Source organism: Micropterus dolomieu, linkage group LG17, assembly GCF_021292245.1.
Source record: "Micropterus dolomieu isolate WLL.071019.BEF.003 ecotype Adirondacks linkage group LG17, ASM2129224v1, whole genome shotgun sequence".
Taxonomy (NCBI): Eukaryota; Metazoa; Chordata; class Actinopteri; order Centrarchiformes; family Centrarchidae; genus Micropterus; species Micropterus dolomieu.
Window position 1 is genome coordinate 1,571,481 of NC_060166.1, and position 17,792 is coordinate 1,589,272.

Here is a 17,792-nt window from a genome sequence, read left to right on the forward strand (position 1 = left end):
GTGTTCAGGGATGTCCTTTCTAACTCCTAAACTCATAGCGTTAGCTTACTTTCATTAGTTCTCCTATGCCGTATGAGTCAAATTCTTCCCACAATCGAACCTCCATCTCTCATTGTTCAGCAATTGTTTATTTTCCCGGTATTCAACCATCTTTTTATCAACTTAGTTAGAGAATAAATTCACTGTAATATAATCAAGAGCTGTGTGTGTTGCCTATTTCTAGTTCCTGCCAAGAGAATTGACCCTTTAGATATGAGACTGACTGACTGATTTAAGATAATTGAGTGATTATTAACTAACTGATCACTAGTAATAATTGTATAATTATTAAAACTACCTAGAGGTCCGGAGATTCTAGGATTATAACAACTCCGGTGGTGCCCTTAACGAGGAATCTGGTTTGATTTTATGAATATTAAAATTCATAATTGGGTATCAATTCTCATGGAAAATTTATTTATTTACAAAAGTTGACATGGTTTAAACAAACTAAAGTTGGGCAAGTGGGTGCTGCGAAAACATAAACTCAAGATAACAAAAAGAGATCCCTAGGAGCGCAGCACCCCTAAACCTAATGTGCTAACCAAAGGAAAATCCTACGTGTAGAGTGGGTGTCAGTACTTACTCTAAACCCTAGCCCAACTCTGCAGACACACGGTTAAACACAAACTAACTCAAGTGTGTGTCAAAACAACAAAAAAAACCACTTACTGACTCTCAGTAGTGAAATAAACTGCTGCAACAGAGTTACAAAGTCTTCAGTTAAATAGCTAACACAAAGACTACTCTTAACAAAAATAAATACTGACTCTCACAATCACAAGACACAAGCAAGCCACAGAAGTGAAGCTGCTGCAATCAGCACACAATATACATACGTTTAGGATCTGTAAATACACACAGTGATCTGCATAGAGGTAAAACAATAAATGACAATAAGAGCCTCTTGCACGGCAGTGTGACAGCTTTTCAAGCAGCAGGCCCCAAACACAGCTCGCAGATTGGTGGACGGTCTTGGGACTGCTCTAATCAGGATAGATGTAGGCGGGAGCAGACAGATCCTCACCGACACCAGCCAATCCAGAGAATTCTTGTCAGGTAAAAAGCTGTCTCACGAGACTCACGCAGATCCTGTGGCGCGAGATCACGTCACACCCCTATTATTTAATAATCAATGTTTCATGATGACCGTACAGTTGACTGGACCCCAGTGAGAATAGCCAACATACTGGTGCTGATGGAGATCCTAATAAAAAACGAAGAAAAGTTACAAAGATGGTTGTGTATGCTGTCAATTATAGTTCTTAGAAAGACAGTATAGTTCTTAGAAAGACACTTCACTTGTCTTTGCCGTTTATTATTTAGTGTGAGAGCTATCGCTAGTCAAATTGTGGCTCTATCAGCTGTGTCCCTCTATAGTTTGCTTGATTAGAGCACTGTGGTCCCAGCCATCTTTTTTCATTCAGACCCAGGTTCCAATCCCACCTCCAGCAGCATTGATAAATGCTTTCAACTTCAAACACCTGTGTGGAGACCGTCTTGCAGTGGTCGGTTTTAAATGTGTATGTTGTTAGTCTTTCTAAATGCAGTAATTGTGTACATGGAATAAGCTTTTCATAAGATTAGTCGTTTTCTGTGTCTTCATGTTATTTTGCATCACTGGACTACACGTCACAGAAAATATAAATCAAAACAGTGCTCTGCCACGCATTTGTGGTCATAGATTGCCCTCTATTGGTGCTTTGAAGCATAACATGCATTCAGTTCCCACTGACTTGCTGTGGTGTTTTTAAATTTGTATCTTAGTCTTTCTAAATGCAATCAATGTTTACCTGGATATCAGTATTTCCTTAAAAAAGTTGATAGCTCTATATATTTTATTCGACAACAGTGGACTGGACCTCAAATAAATCAGCGCTGGACGGGCCCTCGCACGTGAAGCGTGACAGGTAGTGTTGCTCTGAAGTGTCACTATCCTGCTACTGGTGTGCCTTTAATATTTAACTGAATTAGTCTGTGGCATGTGATTCTTTTACCTGTAGGTAGCGCTATAGGACTTTAAATTGCTGATGGAACAGTACTTTGCTGCAGCGGTAGCAGTCACACTTCAGTTGTCTTCGCTCTTTATTATTATTATTAGGAGTCCAAGCCCGCAAGTCATTGCGGTTCTGAGTACCGTGATGGGAAGCATGGTACCGGTACCTTAACCCCTATTGGAATCGTTCTCATTTGTTATTATTATTCTTCCGTGAAGAAAACGCATACTGCGGCCTAGACGGTAAGTGCTACAGACGCAAAACTCACAGGGTAGGTCCAGGTCACCGCAGCGACCGCAGGCGCAAAAATTTGCATGCTTCTACCTCTAGGGGGCACTATAACAAATTTTTTGCGTTTGGGCTTGGAACTCCTGCCTACGAAGGCGCATATCAAAAACCTTACATCCATGCATTTGGGGGATCCTGCTGAATCTCATAGTATAGGCCACGCCCCATTTCCGCTTAGACTTTTTCTTCACACAATTGCGAAAACTGAAAAACCTATTTTGATTAACTCTTCTGAAGGCGCAAGTCTGATCGGCACCAAACTTGGCACAGACCATCTCCGTGATACAGGTTTGTGCTCCCCCAGATTGATAGTGAAATTCCTCGGGTCATAATGTTAGTACATTATAGCTTTAAACTTTACAGAGCTGTTTGTTGTTGGAACTTAATGATGCTAATTCATTACGCCGTGTTTTGGCATCTATCTTCTCCTGTACCGTTTGTCCTACAAACTTGGTTCCAACTTCAAATTGTACATCTTCTTCATGAGATGGGTGCTATTACCTGTGTGGCTGATATCTGTTATAGTTGATTTTATATTAATATTTTTATGCATTTTAAAATGAATGGGTTCCTATGGGAGCAGGTACTCCACTCTTCCAACTTTAAGAGCTTAGTGCTCCGGCATATGTGCAGCTAGAGACTCAATTTCACCTGTAAGTTGCAGAAAAGCTGTTGATCTTTCAAAGTTGTATTGTTGGTGTTTGCTAAAAAAATGTTTAGTTTAGGAGCTATGCCCTTCCAAAGTGAAGGGTTTTACAACTTTTAGCAGACTTCACCAGTGTGTCATGTGATCAGTTAGAGTGGCGACAGGAGGATTTTGCAGACCACAAATTTTTTGGCAAACTGATGCAGCCACATGCCTTTTCTCCTCGAAATGTCAAAATCTTGCTTAGTGGACGTTTAGTTTTTTATCTCTGAACCTTAATTGATTGGAAACTCTCAATTGTCTCTCATTCACTCCCTGTTGTAATTACAGCCTGAGGTCTCACCCCGTCCCTAATTCTTTAACTTGCTATATCTTCCTTCCTGATGAGATGGTTCGAATCCCAGTTGCAGCGTGTTCACTTGAGTACTGACCTGGGGAAATAATAAACACATTTCATTTTTGACTGCCTAACATTCATGAAAACTTACAAAACTTTGAACACACGGCAGGCGGGACAACAACCACCAGGAAGTTGGCCCTTTTGGATTTAATTGTCACATTTGGCCATTTACACACTCTGCACTTTAATGAACTCCTCCTAGAGAATTAGTCGTTTATTAGACGTTTTTGCTGTACAGTCTTATCCCATCGATGATTACACATTGTACAAATGGAGTTTTGGTCGCCTGTGGAATGGAGTGGAATATCAACGATTCACCACGAAACAGGAAGTTGTTATAACTTAAGTGTACATGCTCACATCTGCACCAAACTTTATGTGATTGATAATGGTCTCACCCCCAACACATCCATCCATCCATCCATCCATCGTCAACCGCTTATCCTGTGTACAGGGTCGCGGGAGGGGTGGGGGTCGGGGGGGAGCCAATCCCAGCTGACATTGGGCAAAATTCAGTTATAGTCATAGTGCCACCTACTGGTAAGTAAGCCCTTTGTGTCACTCATCACGCAATTAAAAGACATTTTCTCAATGGCCCTCATTTATCATTCTTGCATAGAAACGGGTGTATATGTTGGCATAAGATTATGCTTACACTCCTCTCACCGCGTGATTTATGAAGCTGCGCGTACCTTTGAAATCCAGGTGTACGCAATAAATGCCGCGGCTGAAAACGATCGTCATTAGAATAACACATCCCTATATATTCAAGTTTCCGCTTCCCCCACGCCCTCATTTTACGTCATGGACACACGGAAGACGGCAAAGAAGAGGAACTTCTCCGACGAGGAGATCGAGACCATCACCAGGGAAGTGGAAAGAAATAAAATTGTTTTATTTGGGAGTTTAAAAAGTGGGATTAAAGGCGCCCACAAAAACAAAATATGGACCCAAATTATGACTTCTGTTAATAGCGTGGGGGTTGAGAAGCGCACTCCAGCAGAGGTAAGAATGTTTTATTGCTTAATATATTTATCAAGTTAAGCATGCGTTTTCTTTACTGTAGATGAAAAAAAAGTGGTCCGGTACAAAGATCGTCACAAAGAGGCACGTCTCGGCTCTGAAGAGGAGCCAGAGTCAGACTGGGGGAGGCCCACCGGATCACATTAATAATTGCATGACAATTTGTAATATTCTTATTATTATTATTATGATTTTTATTATTAATGACGCATATTGTTATTTAAATGTAAATGTAAATGCTCCATACTTGTATAGCGCCTTTCTAGTCTTTTTCGACCACTCAAAGCAATTTAGAAGAAGAATGTCGTTATTATTATTTTTATTATTATTATTTTTATTATTTAAAAGAAGAAGAATGTCATTTTTATTTTGTCAGTCTGAATTATTTTTTGTTCATTGGAAGCCTTTCATTACTGAACCCAGTCCGTGGGTATAGCTGAGGCCTGAGTACAGATTGTCATCCATCATTCTGTTTAAGTGCAGTTATAGTTTTTGTGTTGAAGTGGCTACAATTCCTACTATTGCAACATCAAGGGATGATGCTTACATTTTGTTTAATGCAAGATATTAGTCAAACGCTGAGCAAGAAAAACATAGACAAACCAATCTTATGTTGCTTTAGAAACATATTATTATTCTCTTCAAAATGTCGAGAAAAGCAAAACACTGCCTTGGATGGCATTTTGAATGCACATTTGACTTGTGGCTGGTTCCGTGAATCTGCAGCGTGCATTTTTCTGTTTTTGGGCACTAATATAGTCAGTTTGACCTGCAACTTTTATTTGTGTCACAGCCTATTTTTGTTTGGATATACACTGAAATAAAAGCAACCCCAAATAAACTACAAATGAAGGAATACATATGCCTACAAATCAAATGCTTTGGTAAAGTCACACAAATTAAACATTGAAGTCCACGTTGCACAAAAATAAACATGGAAGTTTATAATTACTATGTTGTTTTTTTACAGTGGACATAATATATCATATCTTTTAGTTTGTCAGTGCGTTTTGTGGTGTTAGGAATTGTTTTTCTGTGCATTTCCGCACTAACTCAAAACTTGCGTACATGTACACCACCTCCTGAGCTGAGGTAGGATTTGAGCATGCTGTACGCCAACGTCCATATTGATAAATCTCAAAGTCACTGTGGTTTTGGGTATACGGCAGGTGTACGCTGGAAATTTGGTGTACGCACTTTTCATAAATGAGGGCCAATGTGTTCCACACTTTATGTACTGGGACATAGCATATAGTTACTGTGTGCACCACATAGAGGACACAGGAAGTGACTTTTAAGTATTTCGTGCAGCGTCCAAAGTGCGTGACAATTCAGAGCAACACTATCTGATGCACTTCACATGCGAGGGCCCGTTGAATGCTGATTGCTGCTTTAATATTTAACTGAATTAGTCTGTGGCATGTGATTCTTTTACCTGTAGGCAGCGTTAAAGGATTTTGAATTGCTGATGGAGCAGTACTTTGCAGCAGCAGCATTAGCAGTCACAGCTAACAGCTGACAGCTCTCACACACATATACTTTAGTGAATGCCCATTCTAGTTTAGAGATGTCCTCTGTCTCAGAAGAAACATAAAAGAGGACGCAAGATTATTAATATAATATGACCACGTGGTGAACCTATGAACCTAAGTCATATTTACACAACTATTGCTTTGGTGTCGTTGGCCAGAAAAGTAGTAAGTAGTAGTAGTAAGACTTTCCTCTGTGTACACATATCCTATACAAGTACATATTTGGCTGTATTATTTATGTCCCATTCAAAAATTGCTCTTTAATGTCCCCCCCAACTGTTAGATGAAATTTACGCCCATGCCCTCAGAACCTTGACAATTTGAAAACCTGGCTCATGTGAGTAACCCAGGTTCATGGAAGTGCAATACTGAATGTCCTTTTTAGTATCTACCTCTGGTTTGTTAAGGATCAGTTCAGTTGTTTTGTATTGCCCATTAAACTGAATTATTCTATTATTTACATTATCATTTACCTTAATAATAATAATAACAATAATTAAAGCTGCAAGCAGCGTTGGGCGGGCCCTTGCGATGTGACCCGTGTCGGGGCGTGCCAAGGCCCGGTGGCCAGAGGTCGGGAGACGCGGCTCTGAATTATTGAGTGTTTTAGACTGGTCACGAAGGAGTTAAATATCACTTACTGTGTCCCCTAGGTGGTGCTAGATAAAACCTGCGCATTATATGTTGCATACCAGTACATGAAGTGTAAATATATGTAAATAAAATCAGTTTTGTCAATGACAATGAATGAGTATTGGCCTGTAGTTGTCTTAAGGGTGTGACACTATCAAACATGTGAAATTTGGTACAGATCTGAGCAAGTACACTGCAGTTATAACAACTTCCTGTTTTATGGCGAATCATCTTTTTTTGATGTCATGCCACAGACACCGCCATCAATGAAAACTCACAGATAGCCCAACTGTTTTATCATCAATGCCTTTAGAATGCACAGCAAAAAAGTCGATTGGATTAAGTCTCTAAGAGGAGTGTGTTAAAATACAGAAACTGAATCGGCAAAAATGGCAGAATGGATGAGTCATCCATAAAAATAACTGTACAACATACTTTTTAAAAAATTTTTCAATATTTTATTTCTGTAGCATGAAATGACACAAACAATTCAGTGTTTGAGAATGATTGCTACATGTCAAAATTGTGACACTTCATTACAACATCCTGGACCTACATTTGCTGTGGGCTAAAAGAAACATAAAGGATGAATGCTTATCCCATAACACCACAAAATTTTATTGCTTCATGATACTCACTGGCTCCTCAACTTTTTCTTAAATGTTACTGCAATGTTTGACTCCCAGGGACTGATCCGAGAATGCGATAATATTGTCAGCAAACATAACCCGCTCAGTAGTTCCCTGTAATAAAAAATCACAACATAGTGTGTTCACTAATCATAGTGATGAACCTCCTCATATATTTGTGCCTTGTATTTGGAAATCGCAAATACTCTAGTGACTGTATAGTAAGACTTATTACTATAGATCTGTGATGTTCAGCTAATGTATGCATTTATTTATTTATCCTGATTCTGCGCTTGCATAATGTTACACTTTGATAGAATGGCCATTCTATCCTCTTGGCTTTTATGTTGATATATTCAGGGCCAGCGAACCGCCTGGTTCTGCTAGGATAATTACTTCCCCCCAGTGAATGCATTTTTGAAGAGCTAAAAGTACCCAAAAACTATGAAACTTTGCACACATTTCCCATAGTGACCACTACAAAAATTTTTAAATATGTGCCCCCATGTTACATTTCACCTAGACCTAGATGTTTTGTGGCAGAAGTTTTATTTTATTTATTAAAAAAGGCTCTTGGAATCATACCCTAAATCCAACAGGAAGTCTGCCATTTTGAATGGAATATGCAATTTTAAGACATTTTTCAACATTGACAGGCTCCGTACTTTAGCTAGAAACTCCTACCTAATTAATTGCATCAGTTTCAAATTTGTGCAGTGCAATTGGGATAAATGTCTTAAGACCTTTACCAATGCTGTTACTGTGGGGACACATCAATCGCCATGAAACAGGAAGTTGTTGTAACTTGAGTGTACATTGTCCAATCTGCCCCAAATTTCCCCCATGTTTGATTATCGTCCCTGCTTAAGGACATCTACATGCCAAGTTAATTATATTAATTACGCCACCTACTGACAGCAGGAAGTAAGCCTTGTGTGACAATCATCATTTGGTTAACATGAAATCTTCATGGTGTAGTCTAAACTTGATATACTAGAACATAATGTATTTTAGTTTAGTGGATGTTCTCTAGCGCTCCGACGCATGAAAAGTCAGAGTCAACACCTGTCTGCCTTTCTCCATTCTTTAATTAGAAAAGGAAAAATTAAAATAGGAATTTGCAAAAAAACAAAATTGGACCGTTCTTTGAATCTGGTCTTCTCATTTATTTATTTATTTTTGATTGTGATTCTTTAATTTTGTTGCCGAAATGTGTTGGGAGGACAGGGGGAAAGTTATGGCGTTTATTAGTCTCAAAACCAGCACACATAAAAATGAGCGCACAGAACAGAATCTGAAGAACAACAGAATTTCTGCACCACCTGCAGAAATGGAGACATTAGTCACTGTCTATCAAGGGTGCCAGAAGTTGGGGTTCCAAGGGGCCATAGGCCCCCCTACTTAGTGCCCCTATGGGGTTGTAAGAGTGCAACACATTAAACACAGTGCATTCCTTCAGATTCACACCCTTTTGAAGTAAATTCTTCGTGATGTTGGAGCTGCTTCCTCCCTCGCACCAAATCTCCTTACTGCAGGTGTTGCATTTTGTTGTCGTTCTTTTTTTTTCAGTGAAGCTAAGCCAAACTTTGGAACATTTGCTGCGGTCTGCGATGGTCCAGAAATAGAAACAGAAGTAGTCTCTTCTCACATGCTATATTGATGTACTTCATAACAAACAACAGGTAACAGGTAAAAGGTATCAGGTAAATGTTCACTGTTCAATAGAATGCGCCACTGAAATATGCAAAAAGTTAGGATCCGATTAGCAGAATTCAAACGCACGTGTCTTATCGAATCCATGGTTCCACCCTATGCCCCTGTCCCACATTCTTTTTAAGTTGCAGATCACTGTATAACTGGAAATGTTCCTATTTTGCAACACTTGCGGTAAAAAGACATTTCAATCATTCCCAACCACCCCATGTCTAGACGTAAGCAAGCGTGTCGAACATGTCTCAAGCGACACTCTCATTTGTGCAGCTTTGTGTCATAGTTTGTAATGTAGGTTAAAATATTGACAGCCCACGTTATCAAAATTCCTAGTGTTGGAGTACTGTAAAACTTCAATTAAAAGCTTAGTTTCAATTAGACGCATGTCCCTTTTACTTGCCTTGTCTCAATTAGATGCCTGATCGGGTTTTTATATAAATTCTTTGAATGTATAAAACCTCTTAAAGCCCACTGGGTCGCCCACTTGAGCAAAGCTGCTTTAATCACACATATACAAATGTATAAACTTTTGTCAATATGGACATGCTACACAACTTTAGATCAGTTAGATTCTCCACAATTCATCCGTGAAGTTAATTTTACAAAGACAATTCAGTCAATTTCCTGAGCAAGAGTTTTGTGCAAAAGGAATTAAAGGCAGTGCCTTATAGACACCTGTCCCAGATATAGGCAGGGTGAGTTCAAGAACTGAAGCAAATAAAATACAAAATAAAAGGTTCATACTTGTGTTTAGGGTTTTACCTAGAAATTGTTTACATGCTTTAATGTTTAAAGAACACATTATTTTTCTCATACTCTTTACTGCTTCATTACCTCTTTTCACCTTGTGTCGGAACACTCTGTTGAGGCCCCATCCCTAAAGGCCAACTTACCAGAGCACAGCAGAGGGGTGGGACTTGGCTGCATAGTGCTGAGTCAAGGTTTTCCCTCTGATGTACTCTGCTCTGCCTCCACTTTTGGTGATTTACGGAGTTTGTATGTTACCAGTTACTTTAGCTGCTAACTACTACTATCATCAGCTGCTGCTAGCTCATCAGTTTGTCATGCAGCTAGCGGTCCTATTGCTGATTCTGGCTGGATTGGAAGCTTGGTGCTCTGGTATGTGTGGCATTTAGGCCTCTAACATTAGTACAGATGCTTTGAACCGCTAGTTCAGGGCCAGCTGATAACAGCAGCTACCATTAGCAGCAGCTACAATTAGCAACAGCTAGCAGTTACTGTAGTGTTAGCAACAAGTAAAGCTATCTATTAATTAGGAAACTTCTTAAATCACAGAGCTGAGACAGAGCAGTCAGAGAACTTAAGAGGGAAAACCAGAAAATATTTACCTTTCCTTCATAACCGTAAAAGCACTTTCTGCGAGACGTACTGAGCAACCACCAGTTCTAGCTCAGTGATGGAATGACCACTTCTCTGGAACGTGGGTTGGTATATGTCAATTTTGACTTTACATAGACCTTACATAATGAACCTAACATAATGTTTTATCCTAGAATGAACCATTTCTAGCTACATACTGTACACCGTGGGTCCTCTTACATGGACCTCGCCATGTTATGCCGCCATGTTTCAAGCAGTAAGAAAAGAAGAGAAATTTGGACAAATAGAGGACCACACGTATTATTTAGCACAAAAATCGACAGAGCGCGTCAGCCACCATAGATTTTCCTTCGCAACCCTCATCACTAGATGCCACTAAAACCTACACACTGAATCTTTAAATGATCCCAGAAATCACATCTAGTGATTATTGGCATACTCCCGTTTTTCCAGAATCCTTTATATGCGCAAGATTTACATATCAAGGAAAAAACAATGTTGATTGAGGCTCACGGTATGTCAGTTCCACGTACTTAACTCTTATTCATGCCAAGGAAAATACAGTTTTCCATTCTACGGCTTTAACCGTTAGTGAGGCGGCTGTTTCATTTCTTGACACCAGCTATATTTTGCCACAGTTTCACACACTTTTTAGTCACTTCTGTAATGAATCCAGAAGCCTTGCTGTCTATTCCATCACTATCTCCAAAGTCTCAAAAGTCAACTTTACAAGTGTGCGAGTATTGAGCAGCTACTAGTGTGTAGGGAGGGTCGAGCAAGTGCTCGTCATAGCCCTGTGCATGTGGAGCAGAAATTCCCACTCGCAAGAATGCTTTTACTCTACTGTTCTGTGCGCTCGTATCTCATATGATTTCATTTGTTGCTGTAAATAGCACTCCCACCCATCTAACCACACCCCACCAAGCCCACAATTATCTGGAGACATCTATGAATACTAGATCCCAATCATCCCCCCTGTGGCCTTAAATAAGCAATTCATGTTCCACAGCGCACCAGCTTTGCTCTTCACAAACAAGACAGAACAAATTATATAGGACAATAAGCACACAGTGGGGTTTGCTTGCGTGCTGCTCTCTTTTGACCTGTGACAACACTGTGGGGAGGAACAGAGCCTCTTGCTCTCTGCCTGTGCAGTTCAAAGCACTGTGAGAACAGCAAGGCTAGGTCGTGTTACAGCATCTGGAGGAATAAATCACGTTTCTCTTATATTTTTGGTTCCTATTGGATGAAAATATTTTAACCATTGTTATATTTCTTACATCTTTGACTCTAATGATTATCCTAAGGGTGAATCAGTACACAGTCTTTGACCGGCAGATGTTCTCTGGTGGAGACAAGCATCCAAAACAGCCGTTCTTGTCCTTCTCATCAACTGCCGATCCATTGCCAAGTTTGTGCTGCTCCTCAGCTTCGTCCTCTGTCAGGCTGCTTTCTTCCTCCACTTCCTCTTCATTGTCACTTCTCTCATCTCTGGTCAGCTGTGGTTTAAGTAAGAGAAATATACAGTAGATGTAGAGAATTTTTCAAAGCAATTTTGATTGATGACTCATTGACTTTACAGTTACTGGGGCGGCTGTGGCTCAGGAGGTAGAGCGGGTTGGCCGTTAATCGGAAGGTAGGCGGTTCAATCCCTGGCTCCCCCTGGTTGCGTGTCGAAGTGTCCTTGGGCAAGATACTGAACCCCGATTTGCCCCTGGCGGCTGTTCCGCCAGTGTATGAGTGAGTGTGAATGTTAGTTTCCGTTTGAGCACTTAGGCTCAGTGTATGAATGTGTGTGACTGGTGAATGCAGATGTAGTGTAAAAGCGCTTTGAGTAGTCGAAAAGACTAGAAAGGCGCTATACAAGTACGGAGCATTTACATTTACTTTTAAGCCACGTGCTATATCTGGTAAAATGCTTTCAAAATAAGTTGGGAGAGGGAACAAATACCACAAGCAGCTGGTAGAGCCAGCAGCCTAGGGCAAAGCGAACACAACGTCCACCAGAAAGCAGATTTGCAACCTGAGCACTGCATACAGATGGATACAATGATATAAAATCACCAACGACTGCTAAATGATGATCAGTACTAAAAGGGACTGTCTAATAAAAATCAGCTCAGCAAGACCTGACTCCCCTCTAAGAGACGTAGTTCCCATCATTATCCCGATTATCTAAACCTTTTTATTTAGAGGAGAAAGCTGACAACAAGTCCTCCAAACTAAACGAGAACATCGTTGCCTCCCAAAACAACCTGTATTGGCGTTTTCCTGTATCAGTAGGACAACACTGTTAGTCAGTACCTTCTAAAATGTAATCTTTCAACACTTTCGTTAAAGTTAGTTTAGGAACAAAACCTACTAGGTTAATGATGACTAATGTTGAGTGCTGTAGATAATGGGAAACAGTGTAAAGTGTCCCATGATAGAGTCACATACTTTGTTGACCCTTAATGTCACATTACATCCCCTGTGACTCCTGACAGTCAAGACGTTTACGCTGCCATGAGGGAAACTTGTCAGGTGAACTTAAACACAGGTTGCTTCAGGAATTTGAAAAGACGACTCATATTGTTTTAGGTGTAGACAGTCTCAAAACCAAAACTGAAACCACCTGAAATGTTGGTAACTACAGGAAGAATGGTAGGTCCAAGCTGAAGCAGGAAGTTCCGACAGTCATTTTACTATTAGCCTTCTATTTCCTCCCCAGATGTCAGTTAGTGGTCATACAGGCTGACTTTACCTGGACTGGCCAGGAGGAGTGTTGGTGTTTGTTTACATCACTGGCAAAGGAGAGTTGGACTTTGGGGAAGAAGAGGTTTACAGACCCGGAGCGGGCAAGGAATGGTGCCAGGGAGCAGCAAAAATACTCAACAACTCACCAATATAACAATATCAATAAGAAGAATAGCCATTAAAATAAAAAAAAACAATATCCGAAACCAGAACCAGGGCTGAGCGACTGAACACAGCCCCAGTGGTCGACGGAGGCCAGTTTGATGACAGGGAATACAGAACAGTGGCTCTTACCAGGACTGTTACTCTGGGGACGACGAAGACACACCGGGTCCAGGAGACCAAATCATTTTCAGATGCCCCCAAAACATACATAAATAAATAACTATCATACATGTACGATGACTAGTCGACTAATGGTTTGAATATTGGCTGATGACAGACGATTCTTATTGAGCAGACTTACAGTGCCAAACATAAATTTTCTGATCATGCGGAGAATGAGGTAGGCCCAGAATATGTGCAAACAGAGAAGGACCACCAGCATCACGTTGAAGAAGTAGTAGCCAAAGAAGGCGGGGTAGTGGCGAACAGGGTAGATCCATGTACAGTGAATCAGCCTGAAACAGAGAAGAATAGAAACAAGTCAGCACCTTAACCTAAGTCCTGTATAATTATATTATGTTGTGTGTTTTATCTGAACAAATGAAATGTTGTTAGTCTCAGACCTATAGTCTGAGTTTTATCACGTGCTATCATGTGGCTAAGATGTCTTCACCGAATATAACCTCTCATATGTACTCAATTTATTAGATCCACCTCCGCTTAATGCAGACTCATCCAGGATGTCTGCAATGAATCTTTGTGAATATTCTATTGTTCAGTTTGTTTCAAAACTGTTTGTAGGGAGGTGTTCATTCAATGCCATTCAGTTGTATTGTGTTATAATCAGATATATTGCTTTCTTTTTTGGCAGTATTAGAGCTTGACAGTAGAGAGTTTTGAGAAATGAGGAACAGTTGAACTGGGACGTTGCAATTGCTTGGTCAGCACCTTAAATGCCTAGTCCATCAGGTCACCCCAGGAAGGTGTCCGAAAAAATACTTTCAGATAGGGAACAGCTTTGATTGTTTTGAATGTTGACACACTAACCTCCATGCTTTAAGGTAAGCTGCAGCAACAGCAGGAAGTCATCAACATCAACACTAATTCTTTTTAGTTATGCAACATAAGTCATTTTAGTCATTTTAACCCATACCATGATCTTTTCCTAAACCTAACCAAGTAGTTTTGGTACCTAAACCTAACCAAATTGTGACAGTGGGACAATGTTAAACCACATGCTGTTACAACAAGGTTAAACAGTAGTTTTATTTTGAAAGTCCAACTGGACTTCGCCAGTATATTGTCGCTAACTTTACCGTGGCGTTAAAGAGGTAACCCAGGGCATTAAAAAGCGACGATAAGGAGTCTTGACCAAGCGCCCATATGTGACGAGATGAGAGTGAGAATGTATTGTGCTGGCATGTTCAGAGTTGTCTATAGTGGCAGAGTTACTCCCTCCAGCCATTCAAATTAGGCACACAGTGGTAACTGCTCACTGGCTGAATGAATATACTGAACAAAATTAGAAATGCAACACTTTTGTTTTTGCCCCCATTCATCATGAGCTGACAGCCAGCATTGAGTTTCCGGCATTTCACAAGCATGCACACGTGTTATTTACACTGGGAATGCTGGGACATGTCCCCACCACATTTTGAAACGGCAGATTTTGTTCTCATCACTTTTTGAAAGCATTTGGTGCTTTCAAAAAGAATGCAGGAAATTAAGTGTTTAATGCTCAAAATCTTCCCCACTCATATATTTCAGCATTTCATGTCTCTACAAAATACTAAATAAAATCTTCTCATCTAGTTTGTTACCATCGTCAGGTCTTGTGACACACTTGTATTATCACACCCCTAATCTGAGCCTTTATGTCCCCACCACTTTTTGACACAAAGTGACGCCCTCGCAAGCATGAACATTTGTAACAGTAGCATCAGTGGTATCTGTGACTCCAGTAACACTGCATGCTTTATGTTAAGTCCTGCATGCATCACGTTAAGTCAGCGCTAGGCATGAAGTCAAACGCGCCTAATGTCACATAACTTAAACTACCCAACATTTTATACAAGTACAGCTGACACAATTATTAGATTGACATTGAAATTACTTTTTTAAAGTTTAAGACATTTTTCATGTAAAAATATTTTATGGTTCCACCTTCACAGATTTGCTGATTTTTTAATAAACTTATTTGTTTGAGTTTTGTACTGTTGGTTAGACAAAGCAAGCATTGTGATCGTGTCACTTTGGGGTCTGGGTAATTGTGATAGAATTTCTTACTATTTTTAGAATTTTGAAAATCAATTAATGGAGAAAATAATCAGCAGATTAATACATTATGAAAATAATCAGAATTTGCCCTCCAATACAGTATAGTTAAAAATTAGCTCAGCAATTACAACAGTAAAATGGTGTTTTTACATTAATGCATGAGGAATTATTAATAATTATCTAATATATAACTGGTATTTTTAAATTCTGTTTGTCATCTCAGCAACCCCTGACAAACATAACCATATGAATAGTAATTTTTACTGAGGTATTTTTAAAAGCAGGTAGTTTTGTACTTGACTCGAGCAGCAATTTAAATTGAAGACTTCTACTTTTAGTGGAGTAAAATTTAGCAAGGACCGTGGTCCAGATCTGGACCCAGCCGCTGTCCTCTCCGGACTGCCGACCTACAGCCGATTTATTATTGAGACTTACTACCTCGTGACGGAGCGTTTCTATTTTAAGACGTTTTAGAAACACACACGAATTGAGGAGACGAGAGGGAAAAGAGATTTCACATGGCTTTTAATCAAGAATGCACAGATTTTTACATGTACATTCCTCCCACGGGCAGTTCAGAACCATAATATCTCATAGATCTCCAATGCTAGATGGCAGGACAAACTAGAGCTCACGTTTCTCACTGAACAAGAGAAAGTAGGAGTGGTAGCTTTATAAGAGGGAATAAAAGAGAAGAAGAGGCATTACAGCTGTTCATTTGTTATGATGTGTTGAGTGTATATTATAAAATTGGTTAAGACTACACTTCATCACTTCAAGCTACACTTTGTATTTCATTTTTTCTAAAAATATTTTAGTTAACTTAAATTTTGATTTTATTATTAGAGTAGTTATTATTCATTATCCCTCCAGTTTGATGTGAAAACTGACTGAAATATTATTTAATTTGACAGTCTGTTGTTGACTAAACACATATGTTGATAAAACTATACATTATGGCACTGAATTTTTTTTCCTTGCCTCTGTCGCCTAGTGCTGCTCTTGGTAGGAATTGTTGGGCTTCTGTAAATAACATTACAGAGTACGGTGTAGACCTGCTCTTTTATGAAAAGCACTGTGAGATAACTGTTGTGATTTGGCACTATATAAATAACATTGAATTGAACTGAATTGAATTGAATGATAACGCAAGTTAGTCGTTATGATGTTCCAGACCTTTGCTTCGGGAAATTTTTCTTTAACTGGACTTCTTTGATTTCTAATTGAATACCCCTGCTATTAGAGCTTACTGTCATTTAGCATACTCATGCATACACATAAATATGCAGATTCTCTCTCTCTCTCTCTCTCTCTCTCTCACTCACTCACTCACTCACTCACTCACTCACTCACTCACTCACTCACTCACTCACTCACTCACTCACTCACTCACTCACTCACACACACACACACACACACACACACACACACACACACACACACTCACACCTCATATATGAGCTCACCAGAATGGGAAGATGATCAGTCGTGTTACCATAAACACTATGGCAAACAGAACAAAAAGAGTTTTGCAGGTTTTCTCCCATTTGGCATAGTTGAATAATTTGGCAGACTGAAAGAAACAGGAGTTGCATTGTTAATCAACCACATTCAAAAACACAGAGCAAGTCTGAACTGAATTACCTTGCATTTTCTGCGGAATATCATACTCACTGGTAAGTGCAAAGCATTAATGGTATCATGGCTTAATCTAAACCAGTCCAATATTCAGTGCCAATGCAGCAAGCTGTGTGTTCTACAGAGGGGCAGAAAGTAATGGTGTGGAGATGGTGGATGGGTTTGACAAGCCACAACGGACATGTGCATAAACATGTATAGTAAAGCTTCAGTGCCATTGGCAGGTGATAAATGTGTCAAACCCTACTGGTATGTTGTCCTACAGTATGACTACCGTTACCTTAACCACATCTATTGACTTTTAACACAGGGTTAGATGACTGCCTACATTGTGGTCACATGGTCTTCCCTGATTGTGTAGATGCGCTTCAATGGTTATGCAGAGGTATGAATCTATCATTTGACTTTGTTGACATGAGGATAAGTAGGTGAAATGATGTTTCAGAATGCAGGGTTACTTGTGGTTCCTAGAGTCTCCAAAAGTAGACTAGGAGCCAGAGCGTTCAGCTATCAAGCTCCTCTCCTGTGGAACCAGGTTCCAGTTTGGGTTCAGGAGGCAGACACCATCTCCACATTTAAGAGTAGGCTTAAGACTTTCCTCTTTGACAAAGCTTATAGTTAGGGCTGGCTCAGGTGAGTCCTGAACCATCCCTTAGTTATGCTGCTATAGGCCTAGACTGCCGGGGGATTTCCCATGATGCACTGAGCTCCTCTCTCCTCTACTTTCTCTCCCTCTGTATGCAACCTCATCCCATTATTGCATGTTACTAACACAACTTCTCCCCTTTCTGGTAGTCT

General features: G+C 39.9%; 2 protein-coding genes across 2 annotated transcripts in view; one reads left to right on the forward strand and one right to left on the reverse strand.

Annotated features, from left to right (window-relative positions):
- Positions 1–17,792, forward strand: part of adamts17 (ADAM metallopeptidase with thrombospondin type 1 motif, 17) — a 236,219-nt gene that overhangs the window by 76,268 nt on the left and 142,159 nt on the right. The window lies entirely within an intron of this gene.
- Positions 11,232–17,122, reverse strand: LOC123985952 (ceramide synthase 2-like). The gene is made up of 3 exons (XM_046073965.1): positions 16,823–17,122; positions 13,441–13,594; positions 11,232–11,737 (listed from the first exon to the last, which is right to left on the reverse strand). The coding sequence occupies exons 1-3, from the start codon at positions 16,852–16,854 to the stop codon at positions 11,552–11,554; spliced, it is 372 nt and encodes a 123-aa protein (XP_045929921.1). The 5' UTR covers positions 16,855–17,122; the 3' UTR covers positions 11,232–11,551.